Source organism: Colletotrichum phormii (genome assembly GCF_030913505.1).
Source record: "Colletotrichum phormii strain CBS 102054 chromosome Unknown BDP81scaffold_2, whole genome shotgun sequence".
NCBI lineage: Eukaryota > Fungi > Ascomycota > Sordariomycetes > Glomerellales > Glomerellaceae > Colletotrichum > Colletotrichum phormii.
In genome coordinates, this window is record NW_026851444.1 from 2,738,996 (window position 1) to 2,759,846 (window position 20,851).

General features: G+C 53.5%; 5 protein-coding genes across 5 annotated transcripts; 2 read left to right on the top strand and 3 right to left on the bottom strand.

The window, feature by feature from the left end:
• Nucleotides 1-2,495: 2,495 nt before the first annotated feature.
• Nucleotides 2,496-3,001, bottom strand: BDP81DRAFT_416719 (uncharacterized protein). The gene has a single exon (XM_060589558.1). It carries the CDS (start codon nucleotides 2,895-2,897, stop codon nucleotides 2,625-2,627), a length of 273 nt encoding a protein of 90 aa, XP_060450922.1. The 5' UTR covers nucleotides 2,898-3,001; the 3' UTR covers nucleotides 2,496-2,624.
• A 2,905-nt stretch (nucleotides 3,002-5,906) lies between these two features.
• On the top strand, nucleotides 5,907-7,340 carry BDP81DRAFT_308766 (G-protein coupled receptor; the record flags this gene model as incomplete). Its single annotated transcript, XM_060583493.1, has 3 exons — nucleotides 5,907-6,181; nucleotides 6,228-6,494; nucleotides 6,539-7,340. 3 exons carry the CDS (start codon nucleotides 5,907-5,909, stop codon nucleotides 7,338-7,340), a joined length of 1,344 nt encoding a protein of 447 aa, XP_060450923.1.
• Nucleotides 7,341-10,849: 3,509 nt separating this feature from the next.
• BDP81DRAFT_307966 (uncharacterized protein) lies at nucleotides 10,850-12,872 on the bottom strand (the record flags this gene model as incomplete). Its single annotated transcript, XM_060583411.1, has 4 exons — nucleotides 10,850-11,535; nucleotides 11,585-12,096; nucleotides 12,145-12,409; nucleotides 12,467-12,872. The coding sequence occupies 4 exons, from the start codon at nucleotides 12,870-12,872 to the stop codon at nucleotides 10,850-10,852; spliced, it is 1,869 nt and encodes a 622-aa protein (XP_060450924.1).
• A 4,785-nt stretch (nucleotides 12,873-17,657) lies between these two features.
• Nucleotides 17,658-18,263, bottom strand: BDP81DRAFT_416724 (uncharacterized protein; the record flags this gene model as incomplete). The annotated part of the gene is made up of 1 exon (XM_060589559.1): nucleotides 17,658-18,263. A coding segment is annotated over exon 1 (280 nt), but the record flags the coding sequence as incomplete, so codon positions are not given.
• Nucleotides 18,244-20,702, top strand: BDP81DRAFT_365820 (permease; the record flags this gene model as incomplete). Its single annotated transcript, XM_060586512.1, has 8 exons — nucleotides 18,244-18,685; nucleotides 18,738-18,827; nucleotides 18,879-18,975; nucleotides 19,021-19,114; nucleotides 19,165-19,632; nucleotides 19,678-20,158; nucleotides 20,206-20,330; nucleotides 20,378-20,702. Exons 1-8 carry the CDS (start codon nucleotides 18,509-18,511, stop codon nucleotides 20,700-20,702), a joined length of 1,857 nt encoding a protein of 618 aa, XP_060450926.1. The 5' UTR covers nucleotides 18,244-18,508.
• Nucleotides 20,703-20,851: the final 149 nt, after the last annotated feature.

The following is a 20,851-nucleotide window of genomic DNA, read 5'->3' on the forward strand; positions in this document are numbered from 1 at the left end:
AGACAATGGTGAACCTCACAAAGACCCATCGGCGATGACCTAGGCTCCTCTCCCGTTGTGACTTCTCGGGATGACATGTCGTTTCCACCCTCTTCCATCAATGGCTTCAAAGAAGTGAGATTCTGCAGCTTCGGTGGCTGTGGATGAGACGTGGGACAAAGCCTACTCCAGCATTTCGAATCACCAAGACCAGTTCTTCGAGCAGCTACTGTCTTCTGATGAGGAACACCAAGCGAAACTCGACCTCGGATATAGATCAGAGCTGCATCGGCAATGTTAGTCAAATGGCTCGTGAGTAATACTGTCTACTCCGTGCTTCACAATGGAAACATGTGAGTATGAGGATGTCCACCTTTACTTGTTCTACCGTATGATCAAAATCAATAGACCAATTTGACATTGGCAATGCTGATTTTGCCATCGCCAGAAAGATTGACCACCAAATTGAGCAACGATCATAATTCTACAACTAACGCATGTTCCAACTATCACGAAGCCATCGCACCGACCATACTGAACGAGGCTTAGAACCGCCGAAAGAAAGACCGAACTTCATTGGACGTCAAATTGCCCTCGATAAGTTGGCACCTGGCTGGTCTAGAACACCCCGCTAGTGCTGGATCCTGGGTGAGGTTGTAGATCGACCAACCGATGACTTTGTCTCGAACGAGACATCAGACTCCTCGTTTGATGTTACACGATCCACAACTTCACACAGCGACATAGGTAGTCAGCCTCAGCTCTCTGACCAGTACAAGTCTTGACAATCGAGCTATGCCACGCATCAATGGTCTCTGTTCGAACGCCAAGCTGCGTTACCCGGGCAGCTGTTGGGTTTCACGGGACGGAAAGCCGAAGAGACTCACAACATCCTGCTCCAGATTCCAGTAAAGCACAGTGAGGACTTTGAACCCGTCCTGTTGCCATACACCCAGATAATTGCTGCTCCTCGCCGCAATATGACGAAAGCGTTACCCCCGGGCTTCTTTCGGCTTCCTTTGGATCCCTTTAACCGGCCCTGGTCCTTTCAAGTTCTAGCCTCCTTCACTAGATACCTTGCCCAATCCTGCCCGTTCCGCGTGGTTGGACCAGTAAGAGGAACGTTTGGATTCTACCCCTCAGCCCAGAAACATTACCGATTCAGCTTGCGTCTGTCAAAGCGTTCTCGGAGGAATTGTTCAAATTTCGCGATGTCCGCCGTGGTAGCGTACACATCCTTGATAGAAAGGATATCGTTCGGGTTTATTACCCCAGACGCTAGCGCTGTCAAGAAAGCGGCACGTTCAGATTAACCAACCCCCCAATGAGGCAGCTGGCTCGTGTGTCACCGTTTTCTTACGACGGCTGAGTCCAAGGTCGGGGCAACAGGAATCGGGATACTGAGCCATCTTTTCTTCTCCTAACGTTGGCTGGATCCGGAGTGGTTATGGACAAGCGTGGGGACGGATGCAGCGAGCAAAGGACCTTGATGCACACCTTTGGATGAATCACAGCCTTCAGGAGTTCCCATCTGTCCCCAACACCTACCTCGCTCAGTCGCTCCTTCCCACCGCCATGATCCCTCCTTCATCCCTTCCTCTACGTACCTCACCAAGTGGGGCTAAGGGTATATATGCCAACCCAACCTCACTTTCTGTCACCAGCACAGCAGCGTCCGTCTAGGTCGGCGGTCCAGGTAAAGCTGTGTGCGTGGTGTAGTGGTTAATAAAACAAGTACTCCAATGAAGTCAGAGTCCGGGTTGACTGAGGGGCGCGCTGTTCGATTCCGGGCAGGGGCGTGAATGATATGGTCAGTATTCCCCCTCCTTCCCTTTCTGTTATTTTTGCAGAGTGTCTAGAAACCACCTTAGACTAGGCGAAGGCAATGAGAAGGAGTTCGTTCGGTTGGCCAAAGTCGTCACCATAAAGTAGGAAGACTACTCCGTATACTAGACAGAGTTCGGTCATTGCTCATAATGGCTCGAAGAGCGTCTACACCACCTCCCTGACCGAGCCGACAGGGGAATGATATCCTGCAGGCCACGCGGCGTTGTAGCGGCTCATGTTACTTCTGACAGGAACGCACAGACGAGAACCCCGAACAGATGGCCAGGCTCAGTCAGCTCCTATGTACTGATCACGCATATTGCGCATCAAGGACAGACCCTTGAGGCAGGCGAGTCTGGGGTAGGAGAATAGGTGTGGCAGACATTTCGTGACTAGCGTGGTCTGGACTTGCTTTGGTTACCTATCATGCTTGTATACTGTGATACTGTAAGTGAGGGGGTTTGATACCGATCATAGGCAGGAGCGAAAAAACTCTGGAGAGGGCTCTCTCTCTATGTTGCCAACGCGCTAGGCCTCTTTGTGTTTCTCCGCAATCTGCCCACCTTTGCATTGTTGAGGCATCCAGATCCATAGATCCAACGCCCCGGAGCGGAGGCTCGTTTACCAACAACATGTTAGAGTTCGACCACCTGCTTAATTACCCACGAGAAGCCAAGACAAGACCTGGTCGAGAAACTTCTGGGCATTGAGGGAAAAGGGACATTCCAGAGGCTATGGTCAGCCGGCAAAACGCCCTCAAGTCCGTCTGAGGTAGCCATATGAGAGTCCTGCGATCGATGAAACACAATTCAATCCCTTCAGAGGCAATGGGCCGCTGGCACCGAGACGTCGGATCTGTTGGAGCCATGGTTGGAGGCAAAGGTAACATTGTTCGATGCCGTCAGTGGCAACCAGCCTCGGGCACAACGTATCTCTTGTCTATAGTCCTTACATAGCTCCTTCACCGATGGTATATGAGAAGGAGACGATCCGCCGCGGCACAAACTTTGGCACCGAGGATCGAGGCTGGCCAACGACAACGACAAGAGCTCAAAGAAAGGTGGACAGGCAGAGGCGCGGAGGCGCGGCATAAGCCGGTAAATTAAGCTGATGAACGAAGACAGGCAGGGTAAATTTTTCCAGCTCGGGCTAGGCCTTATGGATGGGACCCGCGTGTTGGCTTTGCCATGGTTGGACTCTTGGAGGGGCCGGCGTGTTTGAACTTGGAAAGCTTGTGGTTGCCGATTCCCATAAGAGGTACGGAGTACCTACGGATAAAAGATAGAGAGTACGGAGTCTGGTACGTACCAATGTTCGGAAGAAGGACCCCACTTTCCCCGCTTGGAACGGCAGGCCGGAACACTGGAACAGGCACTTGGGTCCTGGGGAATGAGTGGTGCAGTGTTGGGGTAAATGTGGGTAAATTCCCCATCTTCAATGTTACGCTTCCTGCCTTCATTGGCACGACCAGAAACCTCCCGTGTCTCCTTCTCTTTGGCTCCTGGCCTCCTGCTGCTTCCCTCCGGTCGACCGCACCCAACCAAGTTCATGTCAGGGCATACAGCACTGCAGATTCTATCCGCACTCAACTATCCTCCCCCAGACTTTGCCTTCTTCATGCATTTCAACCCCCTACGCCTCCCATCCTCCGGGCTTTGGCAGGCCTGGTAGCTAATCAGCGCTCGTTCAGGACCTCCAACAGACACCTCGGTACGGCCGTACTATCCCGTCTGGGTCTTCAAACGACGGCACAGCTTGTGCCTAATTGCAAGGTGGCTGTCTGAAACTGGGGTCAGTCGAACTCGATCTACTGTTAAGCTTCGTCGCCGAGGTCTAAGTCACCACCGCGTGGTCTCGTCCAGTCCAACAATTCTTTCCAACAGCCATCTTCCACAGATTCATCACTGGCGTGTGGCTCGGCACCGAGCAGACGGTACGAATTTGCAGACGGCGCGGCGCTGGAAGGTCTCGCTCCGTCCCATCTCAAACCCATAGGAGACAACACTCCAGACGACATCACGACGCCGTCGACCTCGTCTTAGTTTCAATTGTATCCCACGAGCACCCGTTCACCATCAGCTCGGAGACATCGTCGACCTTGGCGCCCTCCACGTGGTGGAAACTTGCGCCGTGCCGCCAGCCGGTCGACGAGATGTTGGGACAAAGCAGCAACCAGCAACCAGCAAAATCGACGGCACTTCGAGTCACTTTGGCTGGCCGTCAAGCTATTTCCATACTAATGTGAATTATTTGAAAGACCCTGCGCGAATCAGCGACTGCACACTGACCGTTGCGTCCCGAAACGGAAAGGTTCTTTATTTCGAGGCCAGAGAACAGTCTTTGTCCAGACCTGATTCACTACGGTAGACTGCCGCTGTGTCACCAGCACATCGGATGATACGGTGAACGCAACATGGACGTCAGTCTTCACTAGCTGCCGCCCTCTACAGCGTGGCAATGCTCTATTAGATTGAATGGTACTGTACGGAACTCTGCAGCAAAACATCAGCACTCACGGCCCGTTTCCGTCAGCACCATCGGAGGGTTGCAGAACGAGACCCTTCTGCAGCTTGAGCATTCCGTCGAAAGTAAGGCCAACTAGCCGTACAGAAAACTTCCAATTTCCTCGCGTCGTGATCCCGATTATTTTATCGGAACTACCCTGCTAGCCTTGATGGAGTCAGCAAACACGAACTGCCTTTGGTCCAACGACGACACATCCAAATTACAGCCCTCGATCCCTGCCTTGCGGTGGCTTGACAAGGGTTTCACTAGGAGGATAGAAGTTGACGGTCCTCCGAGAGGCATCGGTGGCGGCAGGCCAGGAGGCGCCTGAGTGCCAGACAGTTTGGGGGTTGGTACCGTGGTATCCTTCCGCTGACCATCCCGCCGCCTTGACCATGGTTTGCACGTCCAAGCTCCCCGAGAAAACGTGATATTCAGGCCTGAAATACATGGCTGATTTGATTAGGATGACGGGCTCCCATCGTAATGCCAGCTCAGGGGTATCCGATCACCTTGAGGAGGCCACGCGGTGAGGGAGGATGGTGACGGCCATCACTCAGGGAGGTCAGAGATTGAAGGCAATTTTGTACAACGAATACGGGCACTGCAGAATTCCTACGGATATGCAGCTCGACAGCTCACCCAACGAAGGAGAACTTTGGCCCAGGGGAGCCTTGTAACGGCGCTGCTGGGAGGAATTGACCAGGACCACCCTAGTGTCCCCAGGTTCGTCCGACCCCGCGCCAAGCTGGTTGCAGGTGGGCCCGGATGTGGCGAGCTAAGTCCTTCACTTGGCCTGTTCCAGCTTCGACAACATACTTCCTCCTGGCCCCCCTAGTGCCCTCTCACTTCTCTCCACGCGGACATGGCGACCACACCAAATCTCCAGCAATTACTAGGTACCTATCTTGAGTGTCTTCTCTCCTGTGGTTCTCTGTCCAGGAGGGTGCTCACATCCTTACCACACGCCCTGTCCCAACATGGAACATGGTCTCGAGAGAATCCTGGCCAAGCCGGCCCTACAAAGCCCCTGCTACACGCCATGCGAAGGCCTAGGGCCTGCGGCGCCCCGATGAGTTGATGACTGGCTCTTTTCCTTTTTTCTTACATGTTGCCGTCGTTGCCATCACCTCTTATCCCGTCTTCTACGCCTTTTCCGGACCATGTTGGTTCTTGTTTCTCGACAATTCGGCTCCTGGATTCTGGTTCAGCACATCCGTTTGTGCTCTCCTGCAGACCATCCCGGTCAGGAGTTTGCATAGCATCTTGACAGGAAGTTGACATATTGGACCGTCCCCATTGGGCTGGACAACGCCTCTACAACCTGTTGCTCGTCGGAGCCGTCACCACTTTCGTTGGCTGGGAATATTCAGTGAGGGAGGTCTGCGTACTTAACTATTGGCCGTCCACCACCTCAGGAAACCGATTTGCAACATTTCGAGTAAGGCCCACAACCAAGGCCATCAACAACCACTTCCACTTACCAACATTGGTTGCCATCGACGCAGACACCATTCTGACGTTGTTTCGGATCTTATAAAGCGACCCGGCTACACAGTGGACCTCTGCCGGCTCCGTATACTACCACCGACACCATGGATACAACCGAAGAGAAGGCCAACTTGGACAAAGGAGACCTCGACCTTCTCAGCATCATAGAACGGACCTGCTCGGTCTTCTCGCTGCTGGGGTGTGTCTTCATCATTGTCACATTCTGCTCGTCTAGGGCATTTCACAAGCCCATCAACCGGCTTGTCTTCTTCGCTTCCTTTGGTAATATGATGACGAACGTTGGCACCCTCATGGCGAGGTCCTATATTGGTTCTCCGGATTCTCCAGGCTGTCAGCTTCAGGCATTTCTCGTTCAAATGTTGGTATAATGGCCCCACGAGTGATTCATGACTAACACTCTGCAGGTTCATGCCGGCTGATGCGTTTTGGACACTTACTATGGCCATCAACGTCTACTTGACGTTCTATTACAAGTTTGACGCCGAAAGGTTACGAAGAATGGAGATACCGTATCTTATTTGCTGTTATGGAATTCCCTTTATTCCAGCCCTAGTATACGTCTTTATCAGGAACGGCGATGGGTTGAGGGTCTATGGAAACGCGACGTTATGGTGCTGGATTAGGCCTGAATGGGAGATCTGGCGCATTCTCACGTTTTACGGACCCGTTTGGTAAGTTTACGTCTAGCCTCATGTGGCCTCTGCTAACTGGCCAGGATTGCGATCTTGATCACTTTCTTCATCTACATCCGCGCCGGCCGCGAGATTTACCAAAAGCGCAAGCAGCTTCGTAACTTCAGCTCCTCGGACCATGAACAAATGAACTCGTTCCACGACGTTCTCACCTCGATGAAGACAACCGAAGTTTACGTCACCTCGGAAGCTATGGATCAACCTCAAGGCTCTATTGGTCTTGCCACGGTGGGAAGACGTGGATCGGAAGCTGGGCCAGTCCCACAACTACCAAACGCTGCCTACTCCGTCAGCATTTCTGCTAATCGCTATAGCCGCAATGGATCACAGGCCGAAGCGGCCGTCCCGCCTGCCGAAAGTAGCACGGCGGATGCCGCCGGCCAGCGCCCGATGAACTCTGCCCGTCGACGCAACTACGAACTCAACAACGCGGCTTGGTCGTACACAAAGTGCTCGATCCTCTTCTTCACAGTCATCTTGATCACCTGGGTCCCGTCGAGCGCCAACCGCGTCTACTCGGTGATCCATACCAGGGAGTCTTCGACGCCGCTAGAGTTCATGAGCGCTTTCGTTCTCCCGCTTCAGGGCTTCTGGAATGCGCTCATCTACGTGGTGACTTCATGGAAGGCTTGCAAGACGTTGTGGACCGACATCAGGTATGCGTCTCGGCGGCCAGATGTGACGGAAATTGTGGGCAGTTTCAGACACAGCGATCAGTTCAAGATCCCAAGCCAGAACCGTAGAACGAAGAACTACGAGAGCGAAAGCATTACGGAGCTTACGAATAGCCGACCGGCCTCGAATGAGCAGGCATCGCGGTCGTAGTGTATGGAGAAGATGCGCACTTGTCACGATAGCGAAACGATTTCTTGTGGATGATACCCCGAAGCCATGTTGTTGTTTTGGGAGGCCCTGCCGCGGACGCAGGTTTCATTTTTGTTGCTTTTAGGGGGCATTTGATGCGTTGGCATGCCCCAGCAGGAAATTTATAACGATCTTGTCTGTAAAATGTTTCGGTTGTAGATAGCACATCATTTACTGTTCATTTGTCACTACTCGTGACTCCAAAAACATCTTTGCCTTGTGAAACCTGCTTGATCTATCATCTCTCGGCGGACCCGTCATCTCTGGCAGTGTATTTTGCCCAAAATACCATCCAAAGGCGCCGTTGGGACCGGCGCGAACAATGGCCAGACGGACTAGAGAAAAAACGCTTTCGGCTTCCACGTGCCGTCCCAAAGACTAAGATGGGGGGGTTCCTGCATTCTTTCCCAACGGCGCGTTCCTCCTCCCGGGAAGTCTAAGCTCTGGACTTGCACTTGCACTTGCACTTGCACTTGCACTTGCACTTGCTTTTCGTCTCGTCTGGCCTCGTCTCGTCTCGTCTCAGGGCATCGGTGCGTAGGAGCCGTGCCGTATAAGCAGAGCACGTACGCAAGCACGCAAGGCACGGAGTAGGAGGTTGCGGGTACGTGCTTGGGGCTTTTTTTGTCTAACTACAGAGAGCGTAATGGATCGACACTCTCAACGGTCCGTGAGCTCAGAAATTCGTTCCAGACGGCACGTTTTCTCGTGGCGGTGTAATTGGATGAGGGCTAGCAGCATCTAGTGAGGGAGAAACTACGAGTATAACTGCATGAAGCAGAGTAGAGAAAACAACTCGTGGTTCCTCCCATCATCTCACGGCTCCCGGTTCATTGTGCAGACGGCTGCAGGGACGCGGGGGGGGGGGGCTTGTCTATGACATTCTTTTCCTCCTCACCTTTCGTTCTTTCGCCTCCGTTACTCTGGTGGTACGGCCTCGTCTGGACTTGCTGTTGGTGTTCTGTGGCTGGTTGGGCTTTTTTTTTTAAGGGGCACTCATCCCGATGCTGGTCTACGCCGCACACTTTGCAGCCACGCAGGTACACTGGTGGTGAACTGGGGGGATGGGGATCAGTCCAGTCAGGGCTGACGAAGATTCGCTCAGCCCGGTTCTTTGACTTTGACTTTGCTTGCTCATGACGGTGATTTTTCGATAGGTTGAAACCCCTGTACGAAGTCAACTATTACGAGAGACACAGATGTTGAAGTGAGCAATTCACCACCCCTATTTCTCCGTGGACTTGGTTCTGGTCGACCGTCGGGCTCGAGGGTTGCAGAGAAGATGGAGCATGTTGCCCGAGTACCATTCCATATCCGTTCCCACGCAACCCACTTTCCCAGCCCAGTGGGTTCCTGGAGAGGAAAAAGTCCCACAAAGCCAAGTTGGAGGGGAACCTTGGCGGTCGCCCATGCAGGGGCATACAAGGGTCGCTTTTGGAAGCTGACAACCACCTCAGATACTGGCGATACCGTTTGGGCGGAAGGCAAGGCGTTTACTTCCCCCCGAATCTTGGCTTCGATGCGAGGAAAACATCAAGCTTTTCTTCTTTTTGCGTTGCATCTGCCCTGGTTTGTTTGCCTGCGCCTGCGTTGCCCAAAATGATACTGCGTCAACGCCCTGCTTTTGGAGTGAGAGGTGATGTTGGTTTTGGTACGCCTGGCTTGGCTTGTTACCTCGCCTTTGATCACCGAGTAGCAATATGTTTTTGCCAGCAAAATTTCTAGAGTCACTTTTACCTTTTGGCTGTTGGAACCACCGTTCGCCTGCTCTTCTCTGCTCTCCTCTAATGGCGGTTCGAACGAGCATTATCATCCCTGTCGCCCTATGCCTTCAACATCACGCTACTACTTTACGCAATTGACGGAGACAGACAGGAGGAGCTCAGGTCGAGATATGGTCCGTGGAGAACCATCAACACAATGGCAGCTACCAAACAATAGAAATGCCGCGTCGAAGATCTGATCCTCATCCAGAAACGGACTATTGAAATCCAACAGTAGTGTTGTAAGTCTGTAAGAGCATGCAAGGCCATGCAGCAAATGCAAGAATTCCCCGACGAAACATTTGACGGTACCAACGGCACTTGCTCTCGTTGACCCTCCTGACGATCGCGTTTCATTTACCGTCGCGGTTTGTCTTTTCAAGCCTTTCACTGATTGACTCTGATTCTTTGGTTTTCTGGTGTCTGGACCACACCCGATTCACCCCAATTCTGAATGCATGTCTAAGTTGCGGTGGGACGCAACATCTCATTGCGTGCTGCTCTTGTCCACCCTCCCTTTCGCTGTCAGGACTTAGGCGGCACGCCGAGTATCCGGACTGAGCCCACGTCGCTTTTGCCCCATCGTGATCTCTCATGTCAGGCGGGTGGTTTAGTGAAATGTGGTCGCCCTTGCATCGCCTGTAGCCGTCATATGGTCGTGGCCGTCTTCTATGATGTTATCATTTCTTCTTTTTTCGTCGATGACGATGTGACTCAAGCAGTCAAGCTTTCAATGGAGGCCAGACCGAGACATCCGCTTAAATAAAAGCAACGGCGGCCCGATGCAATCTGAACGACCAACCTGGAGCGTGCAGCAAAAGCAACCCCGCGGGCCGCGGGCAACTACGGATACGTAGGTAGTAATCAATACTAGGTATCACAAGCTCAATATTCCCCCACTTCAGAAGTTCAGAGACAACAAAGTGGGTGAATCTCGCCTCTCGAGTCCCGAGGCAAATGTCAGATACCCCAACACGCTGTACTCCATATCAGCCCACATCATGCCGCCGACTCCCGCTCTCTATCTCTCAGTCCCCCCCCTCCCCCCCTCTCTCAACGGCGATCAAGTTGCGTGATAATAGATCTAGGGCGTTCGTCAACGGCAGTGGCTGCCTCTAGCAAGCCCTGTTTCGGGACTTTCCAAGTAGGCTTGGGGTGGGGGCTTGATGAACCGTAGCTCTCGAGTCATGCGTTGAGTCTTGACAAACGCATTGTGAAATCTTCGGGGACTTCATCGTGTACAATCCACCTTCAAAGATTGACAAGCCACTTCCACAGAATAGACATCAATCGACTGAAACCGACTTCACCGCAACTCTAGGTGATCCCAGTTTGTATAATTCTGCTGCCGACATTGGGTACGCTTGCAAAGTAATAACTACAGCTGATTCCAACGTATAGTGGCAGCGCGATCCTCCGTGATGCTGCGGGCCCACTCGGCCTCTCAGAAGTCCCCAAGAAGCTCGATAAATGAGAGCACATCGGCATACATAGAAATCCGCACCATGTCCTGTTGGATCCGTTTCCCAAGCCAATATGTAAAGCAAGTGGCTCTGTCGGCCATCCAGGGGGGTATTGCGAAAGAAATCTGGCCTCCAACGCCGTACCGAGGAACACATCTCTGCTCCCTCAAAGTGACCAAAACATTCCACCCGTTCGTTTGTGGTTCGTGAGAGAAACAAGCAGCTTATGACAGCGCAACTACCATCACGCTTCCTTGACTGCCTCGATTATGCTGTACTCCCACGCCGTCTTGAGCTGCTCGCACTCCTCCACAATTCTTGGGTTCTCCCACCACCACTGATCTGCTGTGATGTACTGTCCCCATACTTCCCTCCAGAGCATGCGGCCGACCATACTGCGGAGCTCCTGCTTGACAGCCTTATCTGCAAGCACCTCGGCGTCGGTCGTAGCCGTGTCTGGTCTGTCTGTTGGTGGTATAGCGGAAAACCTCACAGTGGTGATGGTACTGCCTTCAGCACGGAGGGAAGCGTCTGCCAACCACAGAGGAAAGAGTTTGCTTGGGTTCATGCAGCGGAAGTTTTTCTCGAGGTTGAAGATGAGATTTTCCTCAATCCACGAACGCATCAGAGGGCCCAGCGTATTCGTAACAGGAAGAGGATCGATCAATGTGAGGTGGAAGGCACCACCGGTAGCGAGGCACCGGTGCACATTTTTGAGTAGACTGGGAACTTCAGGTGACGGCAAAAGTGCCGGAAGTGCCAACGAGTAGACCACGCCGAAAAGAGACGGGGCCACTGGGAAGGCCGATGGCGAAATGGCCGGTACATTGACCGGGTGGATATTTGGAAAGAGTGTATGAGACAACGGCGACGAAGCCAGATGGTACACTTGCTTATTGAAGTGGATGGCCGCTAGATATGACGTTGTTGCTGCACAAGTTAGTTGAAGTGACCGGAAATTGAGTTTGCTCCCACTTACCCTGAGTCTCGTAAAGCGCGAGGACCTTCTTCGCCTTGGCAGGAGTAATCTTGTTGGGGTGAACCTTCGCTTGATCCACATCCACTGGCTTGTCCATGTTATGCAAAGAAGAAAGCATCCATCTCTTCTTTTCCATCTCTAGCTCCTTGTAGAGACTGGCATCGGTGGTCTCGCCCCAGACCTCTTTCAACCGCAATAGGCGGATGCTGTGGCTTGCAGCGGCCATCCGCCTGATCTCACGCTGCATCCCATTAAGATCCATGGACATGGCACATGCGGTATCAAGCTCTGGTGTTTCTTCGATGACCGCCTCAATCATTGGCGTTCGCACTTCTGGTGGTGGGCCGCAGTCCCACGCATCCGGCGGTCTCCAGGAGTCTGGGTTGTTGGGCTTGAATGCCATTGACCATGAAGGAATTCGCCGTAATGAGCGCTGCGGGCTGGGATGGCCAGGGAAGAGGTTGACCGGCGAGTCAAGCATTGCCGGTGATATCAGGGCGGTTACCGCGGGCCTATGTCTTGTCAGTGACGATGCTGTTTGGGTAATATGAAATACTCACTGCGCTGTTGGAGAACGCGGAGGGGTTGGGGGCTCCTCCTTGACTGGCTCAGCTGTGATGGTTATATGAGAGATCAGGCCTGAGATATCGTTTTCTATCGTCCGAGGCAGGATAGTGACCTCTGTGCTTTTGGTGATAAAAGAGGTTGGGCCGAGAGTCTGGACGTAATGTTCTCTCTTTGCTGACGTCGACTCGGCGACCGATGTGTTGCATGGGGATGTCGGACCACCCATGGAGGTGTCTGTCCACTTGGAGAAAACAGAGTCTAGGAAGCCTGAACATCAGTGAGCTGTGGCAGGCTTGTGGAAATGGGCCGGTCTACCTCTGTTGGATGAGATTGGTGAGCTCTGCTGTGACTCGACACAATGTTGCTCCTGCGGCATGTAAGTGCGATCGACCGTGGTGACGGGGCTGCATGGGAGCTCCGTGGGGAGTGGCGGTGGCTCCGAGACAGCCGACAAAAGCGAGCCTCTGAATGTGCTATCGATGCTCGGGGCTTTGAGTGCGTGTGCGGTGGATGTTTTGGCGCTTGATGGTGTCAGTGTCCTCTTAAGACTCCTAGATCCGAAGAAGCTGAATGGTTTGTTGTCGGACGACGAAGAGCTGCGAGTGGACATGGAGCTCCTAGATGCTCTGGTCTTGTCCTTATGCTCCCGCTCAACTGCTTTCCTCTCGCGGTGCTCCTTTCTAGACTCCCTGTCGGGGTCCGTCCACACGACTTCCCACATTGCGAGTCGTTTCTCGTCGGTCCAAACAAGAGACGCGTGTTGTAATGAAGATCCGGGTGACCAGGGGGAGATGTTAGGGATGCTGGATATATACAGCCAGCCGACTTTGGTGCTGGTTGAGACGCAAAACTGTGAGCTTGAACCGGCCGATCAATCGCATGCCCGAAATTCGGAAAACGGCGTGTTGTTAGATGGTCAGACCTTGTGGAGGCCCGAGGACGTAGTTCGTCCGATGATTGGCGTCGTAGAAGTGAGTGAGGATGAAGTTAAGATACAGTTGCGGTCGGGGATAGGAAGTCGCAGGGGTGAAAGGTTGAAAAGCTGCGATGACCAATAGCCTAGACCATGGAGGAGAGCCTGTGGAGGTTGAATAGGGAGAGAGAGATGCAAGAAGTCGAATTGACGAGAGTGCCGTCCCAAGGGGAGACAAGATTCGACGAGGTGAAAAAGGGAAGCCGACGTCGGCAGGTGGTGTAGGGTGAAGATTGAACGTCGTGGTTGACAAGAGCCGAGAAAAGATGGAAAGAGGAAAAAGGGTAGTCACGATGTGATAGAAGGCAGGTGCAGCTCTGATTGAGAAGGACGCTAGTGTATCAGGAGGACCACGCGAAACCTGTATCAATTGGGAAGGCAGGAGACCTGGACGTATGGAAAATGCCGGTGGAAGGAAGGACCGAGGGGAGACGAGGACGGGGACGAGGACGAGTACGCAAAGATGCGGTATGCGGTATGCGAAGCTGCAGATGGCAGTTAACAGTCGACGTGTGCGAGCGTCGCTTCCGGCTGTCGTCGTGCTTGTGCGGCAGCTGCAGGAGGTTCGATACGCGCCGCAGATGCGAAATGCAACGTGAGGGATGACAACTCCAGGTCGAGATCCCGGTGCGGCCGACGGCAACAACAACCTATGGATGTGTGAAGTGCGCAACCTACAGACGGGCCAGCCTCTCGGTACTTGATGAAGAATGGTAAAGGATACAGGAGCGGGAAGAGTGCGTCAGAGGAGAGTGAGTGGCCCGTTCCGAGAGATTTGCATTTGTACAAATAGGTAATTACTTTCTCTCTTCCAACAGGAACCGGGTTCGACAGCGTGTGATCGTGCGCATACGTCTGATTATGTACCGTGCCATGGACAGGATCAGGACACCAGCACGGCCAGTTAATACTGTTGGGCAAGCAGGTGGCAGGTTGGTTAGCAAGCCGATTCGGCGGTCGATCCAGCTCCAGTATGAATTTGTGCTCCCCGGCTCGTCCATATATCGAATTGGGACTAACACAACCGGCTTTCCTTGAACCCCCTTGGCCTTGGCTCCCCTCTCTCAATCTCGCCGATAGCCCATGCAGTCATCTGAGATTTTGTGGCGTCCTGCCGGTCATAGCCCTGGTCCCCCATCCATCTGGTCGTGCTGGTTTAGAATCATTGGACATTGATCGGCAAGTGTTTTTCATTGTCTCAATCCGTCCTGCTCCTGCGTTGCTTATTCCACCACCACCAGACAAGGGCGTCCCAGCCGGCATCGTCAACTTTGCCCTCGCTCACAGACTTGATGTGACTGTACGCCCGGACTGCCAGTTGCACCAAGCACAGCAGCGGCAACTTGTGGAAGCCAACGTCAACGGGACGCAACGCGCCGTGCCACATTGGTGGAGGAAATATTGAGATGAAATGCCCTTCTTCACGAACCGTTCCGAATCGTCAACGGGTTTCGCATTGTCAAACAGTAGAATTCCATTGCCCGGCCTCCCTCGACACCAGGCACGTTGCGACCCTCATTCTTGGCTCGTATGGAACGCAAAAGGGCAGAGAGAGACGAGGACGTGCTCATTGTGTCCTGAGCTGCGGCCCCTGCCTCAAATACTCAAAGGCCGGCGCCCATGGAAGTTTTCAGAGAAAGGGACGGCGCGAAGCTTACGTTGCCTGCCGCATGGCAAAACCCATTGCTATCTTTGGGGGCTGTGGACTATCGACAAGTTCGCACGTCGAGCTGTGCATTTGTGGGAGCTAGCCGTATCTTTGGAATCCAAATTGCCTGGTGCATACCATTCATGCCGGACGGAACTGAGCTAAGGTAGCCATTCGATGGGAAGCATCGGGGCCGTGTTTGCTCCGTTCTTGCAAAGTGCCCTCGCACCATTGAAGACAGCTGCAAGCTGCCTTCTCGAATCAAGGCGGTGCTCCTCTCGATCCGCAGCGTAGCGGCAAGGCCGGCGAGGGGAGGCCGTCGTACAGAATCTCCCCATTGAGTCCATGACAGATGCGGTGGTGTCGTCTTCAGCTGTCAACTCTGCAGTCTGGTGGCTCTGTAGGTCCCGGCAGACCGTCTTGCGGGAGGCATCCGTCAATGTCGTCCGGGGCTGTCCATGATCCCGGCGAGAAACGGACGATCCGGGCGATATGGTGGCATTGCAGCCTACACAGTACCCGCTCGAAGCGGATTCCAGAGACTCGGACCGGCAGACCGCTTGTTGGGAGCAGACAACAATGAGGTGTCGTGGGTATGTGTGTGTGTGTGTGTGTGTGAAGGGGTCGAGGGTGCCACTTTTCTAGGCAAACGTCAACACTTGAGCAGGGGCTGTCAAAGTGGTTAGCTGGGAGGCCACGGTGGTGGCATCGTAGTCCGATGTATGGTGTTGGCGTTGGAAGGCTCGCAAGCTCGCAAGACTCAACCAAAGAGTGAGATGGAGTGCAAGGCAGGGGAAGAGGGGCACCGGGATGTCGTCTGCAAGGTGGAAGAGTCGGGATCACAGATTGGATTCAGGGCGCGGGTGGATCTGCAGGGAGACGGCAATCCGGGGCAGGGCCACCCCTGAGGACTGCGAGATCTAAACCGCCCTGGGGGACAAGGTGGCTCGTGAGTGGTCAGGTTCCAGCTTCCCACTGCAGCGGCGCCGCTAGGGGGCCCGTGTCAGGGGACTTACAGTCTGCGGGGCACGTCCTGGCGGCCGTAAGTGCTCTAGGTGGCTACCTTAAGGTACGTTTAGTGGCTCAGGGACCACCTCGACCACTCACAGCTCCGCGATGGCATCGTCCGGCCAAGCCCAGCACGCCTAGATGCGCCGCGGAGCGATCCATGCCACCCCTCCTACCCTGCACTATCCTTTTCGCGGCTCACTTGGCTGCTTTTAAGCGAGTTTGCCAACCAACGACAATGGAGAGCAAACATTCTTCCCTTTTCTTATTCCAACAAAGACCCAATCCAACGAGGTCTCAAGAAAAGGTCCCAACTCCATTCCAGCCAGACTCAGACGGCCTTTGTATCCGTAGTCAATGCTCTTCTTCAACCGTGCCATTGAAAGAAGTGTCTTGAACTCTTGAGCCCTTTCTAGATGCGGCACACCCCCAAGGGCCCGGTTTACCGACCATCACCTGCGACCAACTCGAAATTGCCAACGGGCTTGACCACACAAACATGTTCCAACATATCCTAACGGCCTATGGATACCGGAGGAAGATCGGACCACGATAGCTCCATTCCAGCAAGCACAGAGCACCTCTACCACGTGGGTTGGCACTTTGGCTGGGCCGCTTTGAGCGTAGGCATAGGACCGACGTTAAACTCTCCGCAGTGCTGGGCAATAAAGAAGCGAGCGAGCGAGGAAAAGAGCGGCCTTTTGTAGCAGTGCATGATGCGTAGGCAAGGTACGACGTGCCTATGTCTGAGTCTTCTCGAGAGCTGACCAGTGAAGAGGCCCTCAAGTCAGACCGATGACGGCTGTAGGACACGCAAGGTCAGCCGCAAAAAGAGCAAACAGGTGACAGCTAGATCATGGTCAGCAGGGGCTGATGCGAGAGTAGAACATTGTCACAAGCTCAATCTCGGTAGAAGGACGAATTTCCCGCATATGATGCAAAGTACCGTTCGCCGACCTTGGCGGTCCTATCAAGGAGCTTCGAGACATGTCTCGCTTACCAAAGTCTACACTGCAGCGGCTGCCCGCAGGCAAGAAATTGGCTCATGGCTGGCTTTCCCGTTGTAATTGGTTTATTATCTGGAAAGACAGCAAAGCTGAGCGGCCAGGTGAAGAAAGGGATAGTCGAATAGTCCATTGACTGCGGCTTGGTCGATTATAGGGGATAGTCACAGAATTGCGATGGTGAACGGTTTTGGAAAGGGCTGGGTGATTTGAGGGGGCTTGGTTTCAAGGCCGATTGTACGGTTTCCGATGAAGCTATCGCGACGACATCCGACATCGACGATAAGGCCAAGAAGCAGGCGATTCCAATGCCTCGTTCGGACGATGGTGTGGTCTTCGGCAGTCCGAGCGGTTGACGAACAAGACTAAGACGCGCCTAACCTGACAGCTGGGTCGAAGGTTCGTGAGGCGTTGCGCACAGATGGAGTTCGTTTCTTGAGAGACTGGAGCTAACGAGATGGATGGTATCGTTTCTCTTCCGAGAGCCTATCAACTCGTACGAGAGCGTGGACTTGATATCAGTCGTGGCTTGAAAGTTTGGCGCGTAGCCATTGATAATGAGGGCCGGCTCACAGCCCGTCAGCGAGGCCTTGTGGTGAATCAATGGACAAGGCGTTTGTCGTTGGCAAAAAAGTGTACTCTTCCAGCTTTGGGGACTCAAGCCTTTTGAGCATTCGTGGCGTCGAGAGAAGGCCGTTTTAGGATGTGCTCTCTCGCAAAGTCTTTTGATGGCAGATTAACACAAGCACCTCCACCTCCCGGCCGGCGATTGTAGATCTCCCATGAGGCTAGCGCCTCGCGTCAAACGTGGAAGAGACAAGCTGCGCGGCGCGCCTGGTAGTGGCGGCCTGGACCTTCTCTGCTCCCGTTCCCCACCTCCACGCGGCATTGGCGCAGTATGCCTTTTGCTGAGGAAAAGAAAGACTGGTACACCCTCCTTCACTGGCGTACCTCAGATAGTGGCAGACTAAAGCAGGGTCAACTCGGTGAGGAAAGGTATCCTTCTCGGAAGGGGGGGAAAAAGAAGAGACCTGTCGTCTAGGAGATGCAGGTGATGTATGTACCTTACCTAAGGTACGGAGTAGGTGTAGGTAAGGAAGATGGTAAGGTGGTGAGGTAGGCAAGTCCGGCAAGGTAGGTACGATGTGTGCAGCTGTGCAGTAGACATGGGCAGGAGCGAGCAATGATATAATTGATCCTGCCACTTTCGCCCCTTCCACTTCCAGGTTCTTCCCTCCTCTAGGCATTCCCTTAACGCACCTTCACTTTCTTCTCCAACGGTGCATCTGCCTTCCCTTTCTTCTCTTTTTCCAAGACAGCTCTTTTATCAATCCTTCCCGCAGGATTTGGTCTCGTTGCCAGGCCGTCCCGGCTACCACCTTAAGTTCCAACTTCCGAATATTGGACTTCTCGTCACTCTACGTTCCTTTCTCTTCCACTCACTCAATCCTTCCCATCTCGGCTCCAACACCTATCGGACCTCATCTTCAGGTTCAGGCTCTCCTGCGGCTTTCCTCATTCTTTTCCCTCCTGACTCCTCGCCGATTGTGTGCCAACCACCTCCCGCCTCACCTCGTACAGGACTCTGAGACATCTCAACCTTCTTCCTTTGTGCTGAGTCCTGTACCACAACCTCCTCACCACTCCCCTACCGCTCACTACCACCTACCTTTCCGAGTCGCCTGGACGCTCGTCCACCGACTCTCCTTCCTCCATCGCTCGCTATGAGCAACATGTCGACTCACTCCAACATGGAGCGTTTGGAACCCGTCGAGACGCCCGTTCGTCGATCCGCCATCGGCCGCAAATTCCATGCTATGTGGAAGGCTATCGATCGCTGCGACAAGCGAATCTCCACGTCTACCTTTGGACGAATCTTCAGACTCGAGGGAAGCGGTCATGTATGTTTCCTCTCCCCCTGCCTCTGTTGCCAAATTTTCTAACCCCGGACAGCCTAAGGAGATTCCCGATACATCATTATTCAGGGAGATTCGCGCGGGAGTGACCACCTTTGCGACCATGGCCTACATCATTGCTGTCAATGTGAGTATATATCTTTGATCAGTTGTGAGGTTCATGTGCTGATTGAGACAGGCGATCATTCTCTCGCAGACGGGCGGCACTTGTGAGTGCGACTTGATAAACAGAGCCGACTGCGACACTATCGACAGCTACAAGGCCTGTAAAGAGAGTGAGTTGGCCGACATCCCAAAATTGAGCCTTGCTAACCTTGCAGATGTTCGACTTGACCTGATCACTGCGACTGCTGCCATCGCCGGCCTCGCCAGCTTCATCTTTGGTTTCTTCACCAACCTGCCAGTGGCGCTCGCGTAAGTACTAGCATTGTGTCAAGTATGGCTCTCACTGACAGTGAACACAGTCCTGGCATGGGTCTCAACGCATACTTCGCTTTCCAGGTCGTCGGCCCCAACGGCTCAGGCAACATTCCCTACCGTGTCGCCTTGACAGCAGTCTTCGTGGAGGGGCTCATCTTCATCGTCCTTGCTCTTACCGGAATGCGCCAGTGGCTTGTGAAGCTCATTCCCGCTACTATCAAGACGGCAACCGGCGTCGGCATCGGCTTCTTCTTGACGGAAATCGGACTCTCTTACTCTGCCGGAATCGGTGCCATTACCGGAGGCTGGAAGTCTACCCCGCTCGCCATTGCGGGATGCCCTGTTGAGATGATCGATCCCGACACGCAGATGTGTGCTGGAGGTATCATGTCGAGCCCCAAGATGTGGACGGCAATCTTCGCTGGTGGTCTTGTTACGGCCTATCTGATGTCGTTCCGGGTCAAGTATGCTCTCATCATGGGTATTGCCCTGGTGTCGATCTTGTCATGGCCGTAAGTCATCCGCACTCTATGACGCGAATTCGCTGACCTTTCCAGACGTAACACATCCATCACCTATTTCCCCTACAACGAGGAGGGTGAGAATCGCTTCAACTTCTTCAAAAACGTTGTCACGTTCCATCCAATCGAGCATACCCTCAACGCTCTTGACTGGGATGTCACGAAGAACGGATCGCAATTCGCCCTGGCACTCTTCACTTTCCTCTATGTCGACATCATTGACGCCACGGCTACGCTGTACTCTATGGTCCGCTTCTGCGGCGTTGTCGACCCCAAGGATGGCGACTTCCCTCGTTCTACCATCGCCTACTGCTGCGACGCGGCATGTATCTCGATCGGCGCACTGTTCGGTTGTTCTCCAGTCACAGCCTTCATCGAGAGTGGTGCGGGTATCGCAGAGGGTGGCCGCACTGGACTGACATCCATGACCACCGGTCTTTGCTTCCTCGTCTCCATCTTCTTCGCTCCAATCTTTGCGTCTATCCCGCCTTGGGCAACTGGCTGCACGCTCGTTCTGGTAAGTCTCAAGATGTCTTGATAGGTGTTCCGGTCTAACTGTCGCAGGTCGGCTGCATGATGATTCGTCAGATTACCCAGATCAACTGGCGCTACATTGGCGATGTTCTCCCATCCTTTGTCGTCATGACTTTCATTCCCTTCTCGTACAGCGTCGCTTACGGCCTTATTGCGTAAGTTCATCCCATGGCATCTCTCTGACCACAACTGACAATCCCAGGGGCGTTTTCGTGTACACTGTTCTTAACGGCCTGATCGCCTTGACTGTCTGGCTGTCTGGAGGTAGAATCGAGCCCCGCGAGTACGATGCGAAGGAATACTGGTCCTGGAGAGGCTCTGGCAAGAAGCCTTGGTTCGTGCGCGCTGTCCGCAACAGCTGCTTCAGCAACGGCGACAACGACAGCAAGCGCCAGTTCAACATGCAGGATGACCACGATAGCTCCTACGCTCCGGGTTCGCGCATGGGTTCATCGGACCAAAAGGAGGACGGTGTTCACATGGTGACGATCCCACAGCGAGCGGTCACGCCGCGTTCCGTGCACTAAAAAAAAGAGTACTTGGTCTAGGGTTAGATTCTTCATTTTTGTTACGGAGGAGGCGATTTTCTTGCGAGAATATTGTGCCAGGTCTACTGGCTATATCACTTGAATCAGCTGTCAATGATTGTAGATAGCAATGAGACACCAGCTTTAAA

Bases quoted from the DNA above. Each gene is read 5' to 3' on its own strand.
- BDP81DRAFT_416719 (XM_060589558.1), bottom strand. From the start codon at position 2,897: ATGCCGCGCCTCCGCGCCTCTGCCTGTCCACCTTTCTTTGAGCTCTTG.